Source organism: Staurois parvus, unplaced genomic scaffold (assembly GCF_062004578.1).
Source record: "Staurois parvus isolate SC_StPar_1 unplaced genomic scaffold, SC_StPar_1.0 ptg001043l, whole genome shotgun sequence".
NCBI lineage: Eukaryota > Metazoa > Chordata > Amphibia > Anura > Ranidae > Staurois > Staurois parvus.
The window spans coordinates 461,863-480,381 of NW_028318839.1; the positions used below are offsets into that span (position 1 = coordinate 461,863).

Here is an 18,519-nt window from a genome sequence, read left to right on the forward strand (position 1 = left end):
GGCCAATGCCTACAAACCCTACACTAATCTTCCTCTATGCACTTTATCAGCAACACATCTAATGCTTTCCCTATAACAGCTATAGAACATTGTTAATGTGGCTCTTTTATAGGGAGAGGCTTATCCAAAAGCCCCCTTTATGGTCCTTCTAAGCCAGCTGACTTTAATTTAAAAGCCAGAAGTGCATTATGGGTTGACTACTATGGAGGTGACATGTCACATTAGTTTGACTCGTCTGCCAACAGGAAAGGATTCACCACTGAACCGATGGTAGACAGGAACCTCATCCCTATATAGAGCCTCTGGAGATCCTTTGATTTACTCAATATTCGTGTTCAGGATTAACAGGCTTGATATTCTAGTGTCTGCCTGCATTCTGATAGAATTGACAGAAGATGAGACAGACAGTGGATGAAAATGGAGTAGAAAAGGAAGCAGAAGATGGAGTGTTTTGACAACTTTGCTACCTCACTTATTCCCTTGGATCTATCTAAGATTATAAATGTAATAAGTAATTAACACCTTTTGTCCACATCAGAATCAGGCCTTGTTGCCTCTCTCTCAGATATAGATTATAACCAATGTGGGTGGCACAGTGGCCAAATGGTTAGCAGTTCCGCCTGGCAGTACTAGGGTCGTTGGTTAGAATCCCAGCCACGACACTTCCTGCCTAGAGTTTGCATGTTCTCCTTGTGCCTGCGTGGGTTTCCTCCAGGTACTCCGGTTTCCTCCCACACTCCAAAGACATACTGATAGGTTAATTGGTTCCTGTCTAAATTGGCCCTAGTATGTGTATGTATGAATGTGAGTTAGGGACCTTAGATTGTACGCCCCTTGAGGGTTAGGGACTGATGTGAATGTACTATATATATGTAAAGCGCTGCGCAAATCGACGGTGCTATATAAGTACCATAAATAAATAAATAACCACTGTGCTGAATAAAATGAATAAAAAGAAAATAAAAATCTAATTTATTTACAGCAAAGAAATGTAGTAATCAAATCAAATATACTGAAATACAAAAGATATGATACTACACAAAACATTGATGTTACAGTATAACATACAGTATATTACCAGTATAGAGAGATGACTATAGGAAAGTTACAGGAAAGAAACATAGAACAATGGTGGTACATTACGAGGACATCCTGATATCCTGACGCCTGTGCTCTGAAAGACAGAAAGAGAGCAATGGCTTACTTTTATACCCCCTTCCCCTCCATTCCATGTAATCACGTCCTTTATGAAGTTCCAGTATTTTGCCATTTCTATTCAAAGGGGGGCTCTGTGACTTGTGAAAGATATTGGCCAACTGTAGCTCATCAGATGAAATTTATGATAGGCCAATGTCCAGCCGAGCATACCTCCTTTGAAGCCAGTTCCCCCAGGAAGATCTATGACAATAATCCCTAGGAGGTGTTAGAAATGACGACTCCACCTCCTTATGGGAGAAAACCTGGAAATCCAGTTGAGCCCAACGGATTGGGACCGCATATGGTCTGCTACCAAATCCTCCTCACAGAACGTGGTGGCTTTGGAAACTAATTACAAAGTTTTGACTAAGTGGTACCTAGCCCCAGCGAGCATTGCTAAATATACCCTCAACTACTCTTCTGAATGTGTTTGGGGTTGCGTAACAATAGGGACTTACTTTCATGTCTGGTGGTCCTGCCCGATTGCCTAAACCTTTTGGGCCAAAGTTTTCCTTATGTTGTTCCCAGCTTTTTGCAAAATCATTACCTCCAGACCCAACTGTGGTGCTTTTAAATTTGCGCTCTATTTCCATATCCCATTGTCAGGGATCCTGTAGCCGTGCAGCGGTGCGATGGCGACAGATCCCCTCAAGTAGCGGCGGAGTGAGTGCACAGGTGCGGTAGCATGGGAAGCTCGCGCATGCACAGTAAGCGCCCACGTCACAGCCGGCGGGCTATTTAAACCTGCTGCAATGAAGAATCACTGCCTTCTAGTCTAAATACGTTCCTGTGCTCAAATTCCTGATTCTGATCCTGATACCTGCTCTTCTGTATACTAGCCAAAGAAAGAACTCCGCCTGCACCGACCCCGGCTATTCCTGACCATTCTCCTGCCTGCTCCTCTTGTACTTATCTGCCAGCTTGTTACCGACCCGGCCTTCCTGCTTCCACTAGTGGTCTTCTCAGCTGGGTGTACCGGGGGCCGCAACCTGGTCCCAGCCTGCTCCAAGTCCATCTTCACCATCAGGGGCTCTGGTGAACAAGCAGACTGGGGCTTAGACCCCGCGCCCTGGGAAACCCTACCCGTGGGTCTAGAGAGCTACCCGCTATAGCCGTGACAGTACTAGAAGGCCATGTCGAAGTCTGAGAGAGGGGCCTCTCCTCTGGAAGAAATTTGCCAGCACATTGTGGCATTAACACAAGCCTTCAAAGGTCTGCAAGAGGGATACAACCGTCTGGAGGATCGTTTTCAGGCCCTATCCCCACCGGCATCCGCCGCTAGCATCTTGGCTCCGGCCCCTCCAGCTGCCGCTCTGGGAACCCACTGTGATGATGCTGCCTTCTGAGCCTTGGGTGCCCAAGCCCGAGAGATTTTCTGGCGATCGTTGCAAATTCAGAGCCTTCAAAAACGCATGCGAGTTGTATTTTGTGTTGCAACCTCGCACCTTCTCTCTCGAAGCAACCAAAGTGGGATTTGTAATCTCCCTTCTCCAGAGTGAACCACAGGCATGGGCGGACAGAAAAATGCAAGTTCGAACGCCAAAGCATTCAGTTTCTGGGATTAATTATATCCACGGAAGGTTTAAGATGGATCCTCAGAAAGTTTTGCTATACTGGAATGGCCTGCACCAGCCGATAAGAAAGGAATTCAGCGCTTCATAGGCTTTTCCAATTTTTATAGAAGGTTTATCAGAGGATTCTCGGCCATCATTACTCCGATCACACAACTGACCAAGCAGGGAGTCCGATTTCATTGGCCTCCAGGAGCTCAAGATGCCTTCGAAACTTTAAAAAAGCTCTTTACTTCAGCACCCATACTGAGCCATCCGAACCCAGTACTACCCTTTGTGGTAGAAGTAGATGCTTCAGAAAGTGCTATTGGGGCCATCCTCTCACAGCGACAGGGTCTAAAACTTCTGCTTCACCCTGTTGCTTTCTTTTCCAGGAAATTAGCTCCGGCAGAAAGGAATTATGATGTAGGGGATCGGGAATTACTGGCCATCAAATCCGCCTTGGAAGAATGGAGATATCTGCAGCACATCCCATCCTAATTTACACGGATCATAAGAATCTGGAGTACCTAAAGATGGCAAGACGTCTAAAACCTCGACAGGCCAGGTGGGCGCTTTTCTTCTTTCAATTCAGCTTCCATATCACCTACAGGCCAGGCTCCAAAAATGTCAAACCAGATGCCCTGTCCAGAATGTTTGATGATCCAAAAGATCCTCCTAGCCCAGATACAGTACCCTCTGCAGGTAATTTCTGCCTCTTACAACCTGATCTTCTTTCACATATTCAGCAGGCATCTTCTGGGGCTCCTTCTCCTCCAAGAGTAACCCTGTCCTCCAGAGAAGGATTACTGTGGTCAGGAGACCGAATTTTTGCACCCGAAGTCACCCGACTGACAATTATGAAGCTCTGTCATGACCATCCGCTGGCAGGGCACTTCGGGGTCCACAAGACCTTGGACTTAGTACAACATCTGTTTTGGTGGCCTGAATGGGAGAAGGATTGTAAGGTCTACGTGAGCTCCTGTCCCACATGCTTCCAGAGTAAGGGCAGTCATAGCCAGGCCTGGGGATTATTGAGGCCTCTACCAGTTTCTGACCATCCCTGGAAGATGATATCAATGGATTTCATCGTGGAACTACCCCCATCTGAAGGACATTCTGCCATCTGTGTTATTGTAGACCGATTCTCCAAGATGGCCCACTTCATTGCCCTGAAAGGAGTACTATTCGCAGCGGAAACAGCCGAAGTCTTCATTAAAGAAGTGGTGAGGCTCCATGGTGTTCCAGGAAACATTGTTTCAGATTGAGGGGTGCAGTTCACCTCAAAGTTCTGGAGAGCCCTTTGTGAAAAATTGAGAGTCGGACTCTCGCTCTCTTCTCTCTATCACCCCCAGATGAACGGCCAGACGGAGAGAACCAATCAAACCTTGGAGCAATATATTCAATGTTTTACATCCTTCTCTCAGGATGACTGGGTATCTCTTTTACCCTTGGCAGAATTTGCTTACAATAACTCAAGACACTCGGCCACAAGACAATCTTCCTTCTTTGCGAACTGTGGATATCACCCTGCATCTATTTCCAATTCAATACTAGAATCAGCAATTCCAGCAGTCCAGGATATCTCTGAATTCCTACAGCGAAATAATAAGATTCTACAGGAAACAATCCTAAAGGCTCAGCTGGACACCAAGAAGTTTTTTGATAGAAAGAGGAAAGGAGAACTGATCCTGGAACCGGGACAAGAGGTATGGCTGTCAACAACCAACCTAAGATTAACTTGGCCCTTGAAGGAGCTAGGCCCAAAATTCATAGGGGCCTTTTCCCGTAAAAAGGAGAATCAACGATGTAGCATATGAACTCATATTACCAGATTCCCTGAAGATTCATCCCGTATTTCATGTATCGCTACTCAAGACTGCACCCTCTAACCCCTTTCCGGGTATCGGGGTCACCTGAACCAGTAATCGTCGACGGCAAAGAGGAATACAAAATTGAGACCATTATTAACTGCAGGAAGAGGAGAAACCAACTTCAATACTTGATTAAAAGGAAAGGGTATGGCCCCGAGGATAATTCTTGGGAGCCGGAAGCTAACATCCATGCCAAAGAATTGATCAAAGCATTTAAACTCAGGCATCCAGAAAAGATGGCCCAGTTGGGCATCCAGAGGCTTTCCTTAGGGAGGGGGCACTGTCAGGGATCCGTCACCGTGCAGCGGTGCGACGGCGACGGATCCCCTAGAGTAGCAGCGGAGCGAGTGCGTAGGCACGGGAGCGTGCAGCTGCGCATGCGCAGTAGCGCGGGAAGCTCGCGCATGCACAATAAGCGCTCATGTCATGGGCGGCGGGCTATTTAAACCTGCTGCAATGAAGAATCACTGCCTTCTGGTCTAAATACGTTCCTGTGCTCAAATTCCTGATTCTGATCCTGATACCTGCTCTTCTGTATACTCACCTAAGAAAGAACTCTGCCTGCACCGACCCCGGCTATTCATGACCATTCTCCTGCCTGCTCCACTTGTACTTATCTGCCCGCTTGTTACCGACCCGGCCTGCCTGACTCTGCTATATGATTCTGTCTGCAACCGCACCTTACCTGCATCTTGCCTACCTACCGCTGCACTTACGGTTCCGCATCCAGACTACCGCCACACCTGCCTGCTGCTGCACCTACGTTCCTGCACCCACACCTGGCTTTGTCTGGATCTCCTGAGTTCCCAGCTACCTACTGGCAGCTACAAGATCCGCACGGCACTCCCGCCACTCCTGGCTCTGCACCCTTGCTCCCACCTTCAGGGACTCCGAGCGGGAGTTGTAAGAGGACGCATTCTCTCCATTTCAGGCTCCCCAATCCGGTTCGTAATAGTCACCCTGTATCCTGCTTCCGCTTGCAGTCTTCTCTACCTCAGCTGGGTGTACCGGGGGCCGCGACCTGGCCCCAGCCTGCTCCAAGTCCATCCCCACCATCAGTGGCTCTGGTGAACAAGCAGACTGGGGCTTAGACCCTGCACCCTGGGAAACCCTAGCTGTGGGTCTAGAGAGCTACCCGCTATAGCCGTGACACCCATTATTAAACTACTCCTACAAATCACCACCACAGCTAAACAGATCATGGCCAAATCGTGGAAGTCGCCGTCTCTGAGTATATTAGCAGTTCAAAACAAGGTCTCACAAGCAATGATCCACATCAAAATTGAGGATACCAATTTAGATTCGGTCCCTAAGTTTCTGTCAACCTGGACCCCATGGGTGGAATGTTTCCTCCCACCAAACTTCGATGACTCGCTGCTCCTTCCCTGATGTCCTCTAATCCCGCATCGTAATAATCCTAAAAACCGCATCTTGCATTGAACTGGTCCTGAGATTTTCTATTCTCTTCTGGAAGTCACACGCCCTTTCCCTCTCTCTCCCTCTCTCTCCATCAGTCTCCCCTAATCCTCCACCCTCTCTTTTTTCTTTCTTCTTTTTCTTCTTTCTGCTCACTTTTATCTCCCTCCTCATGCCTCATACGGAACCCCCAAATGGTTATTGGGAATAGTGCTCCTTCTCAGTTGCTCATTATGGTCCCATCTTCCCTTGTATCACCATGACCCTTTATGTTACCCTATGGTTCCTCGCAACAAGTTTTTTATGCAGTAATCCTCCTCTCCGTATATGTTAATGGATGTCCTATACCTGTTGTTTTTTTATGTTACTGAAATTAACCTCCTTAGCGGTGTTCCCAAGTGTAGCTCGGGGTAAAATTTGAGTACCAAGAGCGGCAACCCCGAGCTACACTCGGGCTTACCATGCGGCGTTGTTCTGTGGGTCCCTGCAGCACTTCCCTTGTCCTTCGCTCCCGCGATGTGTCCCCTGCAGCATCCCCGGCAATCTCCTCTGGCTGATGCCGGCATCCGCCTTCTGTGTTCCGGTCCCTGTGACGTCGGGGCGTACGGGTGCCGGAACCGGCAGCAAATTTGAAATTTTTCAAAAATGTCATTTTTGCTGTCATTGCTGTTTCAATGCATTTCACATACATTTTGTGCCTAGTGCTTTGTCCTGTGCCCTGCCTGCATTTTGACTGTTCTTTCTGCCTGGAAACTTAGAAAAGTCCATGGCATCCAAAAAGCGTCCCTTTACGTCAAAAGCGGTTTTAGACCGGCTAGAGAACAGCGATAGTAAATCAGAACCACTTGCAGAATTGAGTGATAATGATTCGTGGGGAAATTCGTCATCAGACACTGAAAACGATTTTGCGACTTTGCTCTGCGATGTGTGAATTTGTCTCTGTATTTCAAATTTCAGTGTTTTTGGTTTGATTATATTATTGAATTACATTTATTATTATTATATTATTATTTTTTAGGATTATTTGTTAAATTATAATTTATGATTTCGTGTTTCAAGTTTTATCATATCCGGGATGTTTAATAGACTCTTGTTCGGACAGATTTCAGTGAGTTATTCCTAAAAATTACAGGCCTATAATAAAAAACTACATATTTCCATGTAAAAAAATGGTACCGCTTTCAGCACAAAAAATCGGAAAGAATCATACTGCCAAGGAGGTTAATAAAAAAGTTTGAATGAGAAATGACAACTCCAGTGCTTATTCAGCCAGGTGGCCATACTGCCATAAACAGGAAAGCTTCAAAAAGGAAGGGGGGGAGGTGTTGAGGTTATGAAACAGATGGTAAAAAAGTTGCAGGAATTGAGACTTAGACCCCTATCAGAAGTTCACAATAATGTTAAAAATTATTGTGGTCCCAAAATATCTATCACAGGAGGAAAGAGAGAATAGAAGATGGAGTCAGCAGAAATGGTGGATGATAGGGTGAGCAGAGGATGGAGTGACAGATTATGTGGAAGTTGAAGATGACGAGGATGGAGAGTGATCACCCTGGAGTACAAAACAGGGCGTGCAGCAGACAAAGGGGTTATGGGGTGGGCAACCAGGACTTACAGATAAAAAAGAGGAAATTTTGTTTCTTACGTTCATATATTCATGTATTAGTTTGTGTCTTTCAATTTTAATTTGTGATGTTGAGTACCAAATGTATACTTTGATATGAAAATTAAACTGTTCAAATTCTTTTTCTATAAATCAACATTGAATATGTATATACAGTATGTTCCATGTATAGATTTATTTAATTAAATTGTATTTTTTTCTAAAGAGGGGCCATTGGCACTTAGAATGTGAGCACAAAAGTTTGAAAAATTTGGCCCATAATGGTTTCATTACCAATATCTGAATATGGTTTGCAGTATATCTTTTAATAACTCCATATAAAGTAAAGTTGGCATCACTGATCTTTTCTTGTCTCTCTCTTTAATAGAAAATAATTATCTTCCATGTTACTATCTTGTCAGGTGCATCTTCGCTCCCCGTATTCCCCTGTCGATCTCCCCATCTCTCTGTACATAGAACTTATCTATATAAAGAGAGCAGAACTTAGCAGGTATCTTCCAGAGCCGCAGATCCCCGGACACTCTGCCGGTAGAGCGCCTGTAAGTAGAATCATCTTCATCCTTCATGTAGGAGGGAGGGAGGGGGAGATACAGAATAGAGATACACACAGATCATCACTTCATGTCATTTCATCTGACATATTACACACCGAGTCACCTTCCTCTCCAGATAACACGGGAGGGGGACCTACACATCGGAGATCAGTAGAGCTAATCAGAGACATTCACATCTGAGATTAGTAGAGGGGAATACATGAGGCTGAGAATGAATTTTGTACAATGTACCATAGAATAAAGAGACCCTGTCACACACATAGAGTCCTCATCTGACATATTACATGCTGAATCACCTTCATCTTTGGATTGCACGGGGGGGGGGGGCATGGCACAGAGACATTCACAACTGAGATTAGTAGAGCTAATAAGAGACATTCACATCTGAGATTAGTAGAGGTTGAGGATGAATTTTGTACAATGTATCATAGAATAAAGAGACCCTGTCACACACATAGGTGTTTATTTACTAAAGCTGGAGAGTCCAAACTCAGACTCCCTTCTGCATAGAAAGCAATCAGCTTCTAACTTCAGCTTGTTCAATGAAGCTTTGGCAATGAAACCTGGAAGCTGATTGGTTTCTATGCAGAAGGGAGTCTGATTTTGGACTCTTCAGCTTTAGTAAATAAACCCCATAGAGTCTTCATCTGACATATTAGTCATCTTCATTCTTGGATGGAATGGTAGGGATATGACATAGAGACATTCACATCTGAGATTAGTAGAGGTGAATACACGAGGCTGAGGATGAATTTTGTACAATGTATCATAGAATAAAGAGACCCTGTCACACACATAGAGTCCTCATCTGACATATTACATGCTGAATCACCTTCATCCCTGGATAGCACGGGTGGGGGCATGGCACAGAGACATTCACATCTGAGATTAGTAGAGGTGAATATACGAGGCTGAGGATGAATTTTGTACAATGTACCATAGAATATAGAGACCCTGTCACACACTTAGGGTCTTCATCTGACATATTAGTCATCTTCATTTCTGGATAGCACGGGGGGATATGACATCGAGACATTCACATCTGAGATTAGTAGAGGTGAATACACGAGGCTGAGGATGAATATTGTACAATGTATCATAGTATAAAGAGACCCTGTCACACACGTAGAGTCCTCATCTGACACAATACACGCTGATTCGCCTTCATCCCTGGATAACACGGGGGGGGGGGGGGCATGGCACAGAGACATTCACATCTGAGGTTAGTAGAGGTGAATACATGAGGCTGAGGATGAATATTGTACAATGTATCATAGAATAAAGAGACCGTGTCACACACGTAGAGTCCTCATCTGACATATTAGACCTTCATTCTTGGATGGAATGGTAGGGATATGGCACAGAGACATTCACATCTGAGATTAGTAGAAGTGAATATACGAGGCTGAGGATGAATATTGTACAATGTACCATAGAATAAAGAGACCCTGTCACACACTTAGAGTCTTCATCTGACATATTAGTCACCTTCATTTCTGGATAGCATGGGGGGATATGACATCGAGACATTCACATCTGAGATTAGTAGAAGTGAATACACCAGGCTGAGGATGAATATTGTACAATGTATCATAGAATAAAGAGACCCTGTCACACATGTAGAGTCTTCATCTGACATATTACCCGCTGAATCACCTTCATCCCTGGATAGCATGGGGAATGGCGGGACATGGCACAGAGACATTCACATCTGAGATTAGTAGAGCTAATCAGAGACATTTACATCTGAGATTAGTAGAGGTGAATACACCAGTTTGAGGATGAATTTTGTACAATGTACCATAGAGTAAATAGACCCTGTCACACACATAGAGTCCTCATCTGACATATTAGTCATCTTCATTCCTGGATAGCATGGGGGGATATGACATCGAGACATTCACATCTGAGATTAGTAGAGGTGAATATACGAAGCTGAGGATGAATATTGTACAATGTATCATAGAATAAAGAGACCCTGTCACACACGTAGAGTCTTCATCTGACATATTACACGCTGAATCACCTTCATCCCTGGATAGCACGGGGAATGGCGGGACATGGCACAGAGACATTCACATCTGAGATTAGTAGAGCTAATCAGAGACATTCACATCTGAGATTAGTAGAGCTAATCAGAGACATTTACATCTGAGATTAGTAGAGGTGAATATATGAGGCTGAGGTTGAATTTTGTACAATGTATCATAGAATAAAGAGACCCTGTCACACACGTAGAGTCCTCATCTGACATATTACAGGCTGAGTCACCTTCATCCCTGGATAGCACGGGTGGGGGCATGGCACAGAGACATTCACATCTAAGATTAGTAGAGATAATCAGAGACATTCACATCTGAGATTAGTAGAGGTGAATACACGAGGCTGAGGATGAATTTTGTAAAATGTACCATAGAATAAAGAGACCCTGTCACACACATAGAGTCTTCATCTGACATATTAGTCATCTTCATTCTTGGATGGAATGGTAGGGATATGACACAGAGACATTCACGTCTGAGATTAGTAGAAGTAAATATACGAGGCTGAGGATGAATTTTGTACAATGTACCATAGAATAAAGAGACCCTGTCCCACACGTAGAGTCCTCATCTGACATATTAGACATCTTCATTTCTGGATAGCACGGGGGGATATGCCATAGAGACATTCACGTCTGAGATTAGTAGAGGTGAATATACGAGGCTGAGGATGAATTTTGTACAATGTATCACAGAATAAAGAGACCCTGTCACACACGTAGAGTCCTCATCTGCCATATTACACGCTGAGTCACCTTCATCCCTGGATAGCATGGGGGGGGGCATGGCACAGAGACAGTGACATCTGAGATTAGTAGAGCTAGTCAGAGGCATTCACATCTGAGATTAGTAGAGGTGAATATATGAGGCTGAGGATGAATTTTGTACAATGTACCATAGAATAAAGAGACCCTGTCACACACATAGAGTCTTCATCTGACATATTAGTCACCTTCATTCCTGGATAGCATGGGGGGGGGGGATATAACATAGAGACATTCACATCTGAGATTAATAGACTTCATTGTCCTCTTTGAGTCATAGAATGAAGAGATCCTGACACACAATGGGTCTTCACATTGACACTCTTGTATTTACCATTTCTAAACACAGTAGAAGTCATCTAGGACATATACAGACCTTTTATTCCTCCCAGATCACTTTCTCCAGTGTTCAGATGTCCCTCATTAGTCAGGTTATGAGTGTACAATCAGATCCTAGACACACAGAAGTCTGATTTCTCTAAACTCAACAAATCTGATCGCACCTAAACTAAACACTCATTGTGAATGGCATCATGGAAGAATCATTACATCCATTTATATGTGTTTAGAAATGTCATTTAAATACTTACAAATGCAGGTTAGACAGTGGCGGTGTGAATGGGGCCTTAGGACTAGTTCAATCCTCAATCCCCCGTGTTCAGAGTGCTTTTCTACATACGGGTTTACATACATTTTTAATGCATTTATAGTGAATTTCTATAAATTTATAGTGAAATTGTGAAAAAAAAAATCTGCTGAACTTATTTATAAAGCATTGAAACTGAATGCAGTAATAAGGGTGACATTGCAGCATGTGTGCTACAGACAATGGGTAGTATCAATGGGACTTGCAGTAAAACAAAAAACAGACGTAAATGATGGGACTTATAGCACCAAAGACAATGGATAGCATACTAGTGGAATATAGGAGTGAAATCCCTGAGCTACCTCAATAATTAGAGAGAGGGAGAAAAAAAAACGCACACAAGCAGAAAGGAAAATAAAAATTGTGATGATAGTGGCTGCTGCTAACATCAAATTGTGTCCCACAATAGTAAAGCAAATTAAAAATAAATAAGTGATGCAGGGCTGCTAAATAGCTACAAAAATAAAAGAGTGACATAGCTGCATAAACCGTCCATAATGAGTCCATATATGTAAAATCAATCAATTTGTAATAAAGATTCAGGAGGACTTATTTGGGGTTATTCTATGCTGGGTTATGGTAGTAGCAAGAAACATACAGTTACCAGGGGTGGACTGACCATATGGAAACTCAGGCAGTGCCCGAGGGCCCGGGGTCAGTAGGGGGCCCCATGAGATGCCCCTGATACCTTTTTCATAGGCTTTTTTGAGTTTGGGCAAGGACACAGGGGCCCCATGATCTCCTATTGCCTGGGGGGCCCCATGAGTTGTCAATCTGCCCCTGACATTTACATTGCAAAAAAACATTTTTTTTTACTATGTTGGGCCATAAATAGTGAGTTCAGCTGACAACAAGTGAAGCCTGCATTTGATGATTTTATGGCATTTTAATAATTTACTACATGTGAGTGTATTACTGTTTCTTAATACATTTTTATCCTAGTACATACTGCACCATGGGAGTGTCCTTTGTTCCCTTTTATGGATAGAAATGTATGACCCCCATCACCCCTAACCACCTCCCGCCAGCCATATAAAGAAATGACGGGCACAAAGCAGTTCTCTCGTTCTGGGAGCGGATCACCGATCAATGGAAAGAGCCGAAGACGTTGGCTCGGTCATGTGATCAGCTGTGTCCAATCACAGCTGATAACATATAAATAGGGAAATGCCGGTTATCGGCATTTCTCTCCTCACGAGCTGTCACGCTGACAGAGGGGAGGGGAGGTGAGCCGGTAATCGGCATTCCTCAGAGGGGACATCTACACTGATCATCAGGGCACTGATGATCAGTGTGCACTGATGATCAGTGTAGCCCCAGAAGTGTCCCCTGTCAGTGTCCATCAATGCCAGCTGCCAGTGCCCATCAATGCCACATCAATGCCACATATCAGTGCCTACCAGTTCACATCAGTGCCAGATATCAGTGTCCATCTGAGCTGCCTTTCAGTGCCACCCATTAGTGCCAGTCAGTGCCCCCTATCAGTGCCTGTCAATGCCACCTAACAGTGCCAGTCAGTGCCGCCTAACAGTGCCAGTCAGTGCCACCTATCAATGCCAGTCAGTTCCACCTATCAGTACCAGTCAGTGCCACCTATCAATGCCAGTCAGTTCCACCTATCATTGCTGCCAATCAGTGCCGCCTATCAATGCCAGTCAGTGATTCCTACAGGGGCGGACTGACAACTCATGGGGCCCCCGGGCAATAGGGGATCACGGGGCCCCTGTGTCCTTGCCCAAACTCAAAAAAGCCTATGAAAAAGGTACCAGGAGCATCTCATGGGGCCCCCTACTGACCCTGGGCCCTCGGGTAGTGGCCGAGTTTCCAAATGGTCAGTCCGCCCCTGGCTGCCTATCAGTGCATGTCAGTGATGCCTATCAGTGCCACCTAACAGTGCCAGTCAGTGACGCCTATCAGTGCCAGTCAGTGATGCCTATCAGTGCCACCGATCAATGCTGCCTATCAGTGCCATATATGAGTGCTGCCTTTCAGTGCTCATCAGTGATGCCTGTCAATGCCCATCAGTGCCACCTACCAGTGCCTCCTCATCAGTGCCCATCAGTGCCACCTATCAGTGCCCATCAGTGCAGCCTCATTAGTGCACATCAGTGAAGGAGAGAAATTACTTATTTACAAAATTTTATAACAAAAACTAAGAAAAAACTTTTTTTTTCAAAATTTTCAGTTATATTTGGTTTGTTTATAAAAACCCCAGAGGTGATTAAATACCACCAAAAGAAAGTTCTATCTAAAAAATGATAAAAATGTCATATGGGTACAGTGTTGCATGACCGCGCAGTTGTCATTCAAAGTGTGACAGCGCTGAAAGCCGGAAATTGGCCTGGGCAGGAAGGGGGTGACAGTGTCCTGTAGGCGAGGGGTTAAAGGGACCGATCCCTGGCTCTGGTTTGACAATCTATTGAAAGCTCAGAGGTGTTTGATTTCTATCACATGGCTGTGGATTGAAAAAGTGAAGAATCCTTCTTTCTATTTGATATCATAAAGTACATTTCCATGTGCTCCGAGGTGAGAGTTCTGTGGGCACGGAGGTGGCACTATATGTCATGAGCACTGTTTCACTGGATGGTGTTTGGGGATATCAGCACAAGAAGAAAACACATGAATTATGGAAGAATCTTTATTACAAATTGATTGATTTTGCATATATGGACTCATTATGGAGGTTTTATTCAGCTATGTCACTCTTTTATTTTTTGTAGCTATTATTTAGCAGCGCTACATCACTGATTTATTTTTAATGGATATCACAATTGTTAGTATGCTTGGCACTAAATAGAAATGTGAGGACTTACCATATCATAGATATTAACCCCTAAGGGTAAAACAAATCTTAACGCCTAAGCACAATTTTGCAGCTTTGACATGTGTGTTGTAAAAGCATTCATCTCATCACAATTACTTTGTGTATCCAGGTGGATTATACCTTGTTTCTTTTTCAGGACAAATTGGGCTTTCATTTGGTGGCAAATGGTAATGAATATCTCCTGATTTATTTTTATTATCAAAGGAAAACCATCCCAAAATAGTAACAAAATAACAATTTCAATGTAACTGTATGTTTCTTGCTACTACCATAACCTACCACCAATGAATACCCCAACGATTGCAGTGATACCTCATATGTGTATGTTAGTTGTTTGTAGCCGTAGTACAGCCCATCAATAATAGTGCACATTAATAGACACTGATACTAATTTAAAGAATTGAAAAAAAAAATCTTGACAGGAAAAAAAAATTCCTGACCCTTGACACTGAATTTTGACCATGAACGTTGACCTTGACCCAAATGTTAACCCTGGCACTGACCTAGGTCAAACCTTTTTTCAATTTCTTTTCTTTTTCTTTCTTTTTCTGTCTTTTTCTCTTTTGTTTTTTTCCTCTCTGAAAGGACAGAGAGCAGGGGCGGGCTGCAACTCATGGGGCCCCCGGGAAATAGGGGATCATGGGGCCCCTGTGTTCTTGCCCAAACTCAAAAAAGCCTATGAAAAAGGTACCAGGGGCATCTCACGGGGCCCCCTACTGACCCCGGGCCCTCGGGCATCCCGAGTTTCCAAATGGTCAGTCCGCCCCTGACAGAGAGAGAGATAATCTATATCTCTCCTCCATTTAGAGAGAGAAATCACAGGGGCGGGATTCACAGTGATTGATCCCTGTGATAGCCAATCAGAGGCTATCACAGCGATCGGGTGACCTTGAATCAGGAGTTCCGGGTCCTGATTGTTAGAAGCGGACCCAGGACTTTTATGCAGGCCATAGATGGGTCGAAAATCGGCCGAAAATTAGTCCAAAAGAATAATCGGCCGATTTTCGGATCGTTAGTGGGTGAATTTGTCGGCCGTTTTTCGTGATTTTGACACATTTTTTTAATCGGCAATGTTGGAAAAAAAAACGCCCGATTTTGTCCATCGGCCGATTTTCGCAGCAATGATGGGCAAATCGGCCGATCGTTTTAACGATAAAAAAATCGGCGCATGAGCAGTGACCTGCAAGGGACAGACGTTATGGGGTGAACTTTAGGATTTAGTCGGCCGATTTTTTTACTCGTTGATGGTAACGTCGGCCGAACGAACGACCGATTTTTCGTTTATTGTTCGAAAAATCGTCCGATGTTCGACCCATCTATGCCCTGCATTAGTTAGACTCAGGTGTCCGTGCTGGGAACGCACTGTGCAGCGCTCTCGCAGCACAAAGACAGCTATACAAATTAGCGTCCCCACGGAAAAAAGCCCAGTCCAGTGGGGCCGCTAATTTGCATACGGTTGTCGTGAAGATGCTAGAATGTGATGATGTGATTTGTAGTATCACAGACACAGGATAGAGATGATGGGACTTGTAGTATCACAGACACTGGATAGAGATGCTGGGACTTGTAGTATCACAGACACTGGATAGAATGATGGGACTTGTAGTATCACAGACACTGGATAGAGATGATGGGACTTGTAGTATCACAGACACTGGATAGAGATGCTGGGACTTGTAGTATCACAGACACTGGATAGAGATGATGGGACTTGTAGTATCACAGACACGGGATAGAGATGCTGGGACCTGTAGTATCACAGACACTGGATAGAGATGATGGGACTTGTAGTATCACAGACACAGGATAGAGATGCTGGGACCTGTAGTTTCACGGACACAGGATAGAGATGATGGGATTTTTTTGTATCACAGACACAGGATAGAGATGCTGGGACTTGTAGTATCACAGGCACAGGATAGAGATGCTGGGACTTGTAGTATCACAGACACAGGATAGAGATGCTGGGACTTGTAGTATCAAGGACATTTTGTAGAGATGCTGGGACATTTTTTTACATGCTGGAAAACAAAATACGGTGAAACAATGGAGGAATGAAACATATCAGAGGGGACTAGAAATTTAAAATTTAACTGAATGCTAAACTTTTTTTTCTCAGCTTGGATAGAGTGGAGAATGATTAGATGGTTAAGATTATATTGCTATTTGTGTCGGTGTCCTCATTAGGGAGCTTTTCTCTCATTTTGACCGTTATCACCAAAAGTGATGGTGAAGGAACAATCCTCCCTTGTGTTGGTGGTCAATGTTATAAAGAATGCCATCTTTTGTTGGTGGTCAGTGTCAGGATTAGGGGTGAGCTCCGTGTTCAGTCTGAATGTCAGTTCGGACCAAACACTGGCTGTTCAGATGTTTGTCTGAACATTTAAGGCATTCCATGTGGATGGACATGACAGCTTTCAGCTAATAATAGTTGCTAAGGAAGCAGCAGATGCTTGCACCCACTGCGTCCCTACCAACCATTGACGTCACCCAGCTTTTTCACTTACATGGCTGTTAACTAGTTGCCGACGGCAGATAGCCGAATGATGGCTGCACTGTGGCCGGCTAGTTCTGGGAGGGCGTCATATGACGTCCTACCAGAACGCACTCTCCTGCAACCCTCCAGGGGCGCACCCGGCAATCTCTGTGATCACTGTGTCCTAAGGACACAGCTGATCACATGATGTGGTAAAAGGCCAATCACAGCTCCCTTTTACCACGTGATCAGCCGTGTCCAATGACACACTGATCACCTAGAAATGCAATTGCCGGTTCTCGGCTACACTTTCCTCACGTTGTCAGAACATGAGGAAAGTGCTGCCGAGAACAGGCATTTGTCAGAAAAGGGACCGGCACCGATCACCAGGGCACTGATGATCAGTGCCCTGATGATCGGTGCCCAGCAATGCCACCCACCAGTTCTGCCCACCTGTGCCCAGCAGTGCCGCCCACCTGTGTCCATCAGTGCCACCCACCTGTGCCCATCAGTGCCACCCACCAGTGTCCATCAGTGCCACCAACCTGTGTTATCCACCTGTGCCCAGCAGTGCCACCCACCTGTGCCACCCACCTGTGCCCACCAGTTCCACCCACCTGTGCCCATCAGTGCCCACCAGTGCCACCCACCAGTGCCCATCAGTGCAGCAAGCAGTGCCGCCAGTCAGTGCCCAGAAGTTGCACCAGTCAATGCCCAGCAGTGTCGCCAGTCAGTGCCCAGCAGTGCTGCCTATCAGTGCCAACTATCAGTACCAATCATCAGTGCCACCAATCCATGCCACCTCATTAGTACTGCCCAGGGGCGGACTGACCATTTGAGAACTCGGGCACTGCCCGAGGGCCCGGAGTCAGAAGGGGGGCCCATGAGATGCCCCTGGTACCTTTCATAGGCTTTTTTGGGTGTGGTTTGAGTGTGGGCAAGGACACAGGGGCCCCATGATCCCCTTTTGCCCAGGGGCCCCATGAGTTGTCAGTCCGTCCCTGGTACTGCCTATCAGAGCCACCTATCAGTTCCCTTCAATGCTGCCTATCAGTACCCATCAGTGCTGCCTATAAGTGCCCATCAGTGCTGCCTATCAGTGGAGTCTCATCAATGCACATCAGTGAAGGAGAAAAATTACCTGTTTGCAAAATTTTATAATAGAAACAAAGAAACTTTTTTTTCAAATTTTTTGCTATTTTTTTCTTTATAGCGCAAAAAATAAAACACCCAGCTGCAAGTAAATACCACCAAAAGAAAGCTCTATTTGTGAGAAAAAAAATATACAAATGTTATATGGGTACAATGTTGCATGACCGCGCAATTGTCATTCAAAGTGCAACAGCGCTGAAAGCTGAAAATTGGCCATGTAAGGAAAGGGGTATAAGTGCCCTGTAGGCGAGGGGTTAATATCCGTTCATATAAATAAATGGGCATCAGATGAAGAAGGTTACGTTGTTGTCTAAATATGATTAAATGGCCATATTTGGACACTGATGTCACCCCTATCCTGGCTCTGTTCTATCAACGGTTGCTAAGGAAGTAGAGGCTG

General features: G+C 44.8%; 1 protein-coding gene across 1 annotated transcript in view; it reads left to right on the plus strand.

Annotated features, from left to right (window-relative positions):
- Positions 1-4,102: 4,102 nt before the first annotated feature.
- The window catches only part of LOC149440963 (vomeronasal type-2 receptor 26-like), a 149,256-nt gene continuing 134,839 nt past the window's right edge, over positions 4,103-18,519 (plus strand). The window contains exons 1-2 of the mRNA XM_089657931.1: positions 4,103-4,456; positions 8,063-8,151. Of these exons, the coding sequence (XP_089514057.1) occupies positions 4,103-4,456; positions 8,063-8,151 (443 nt within the window). The remainder of the gene's footprint in view (positions 4,457-8,062; positions 8,152-18,519) is intronic.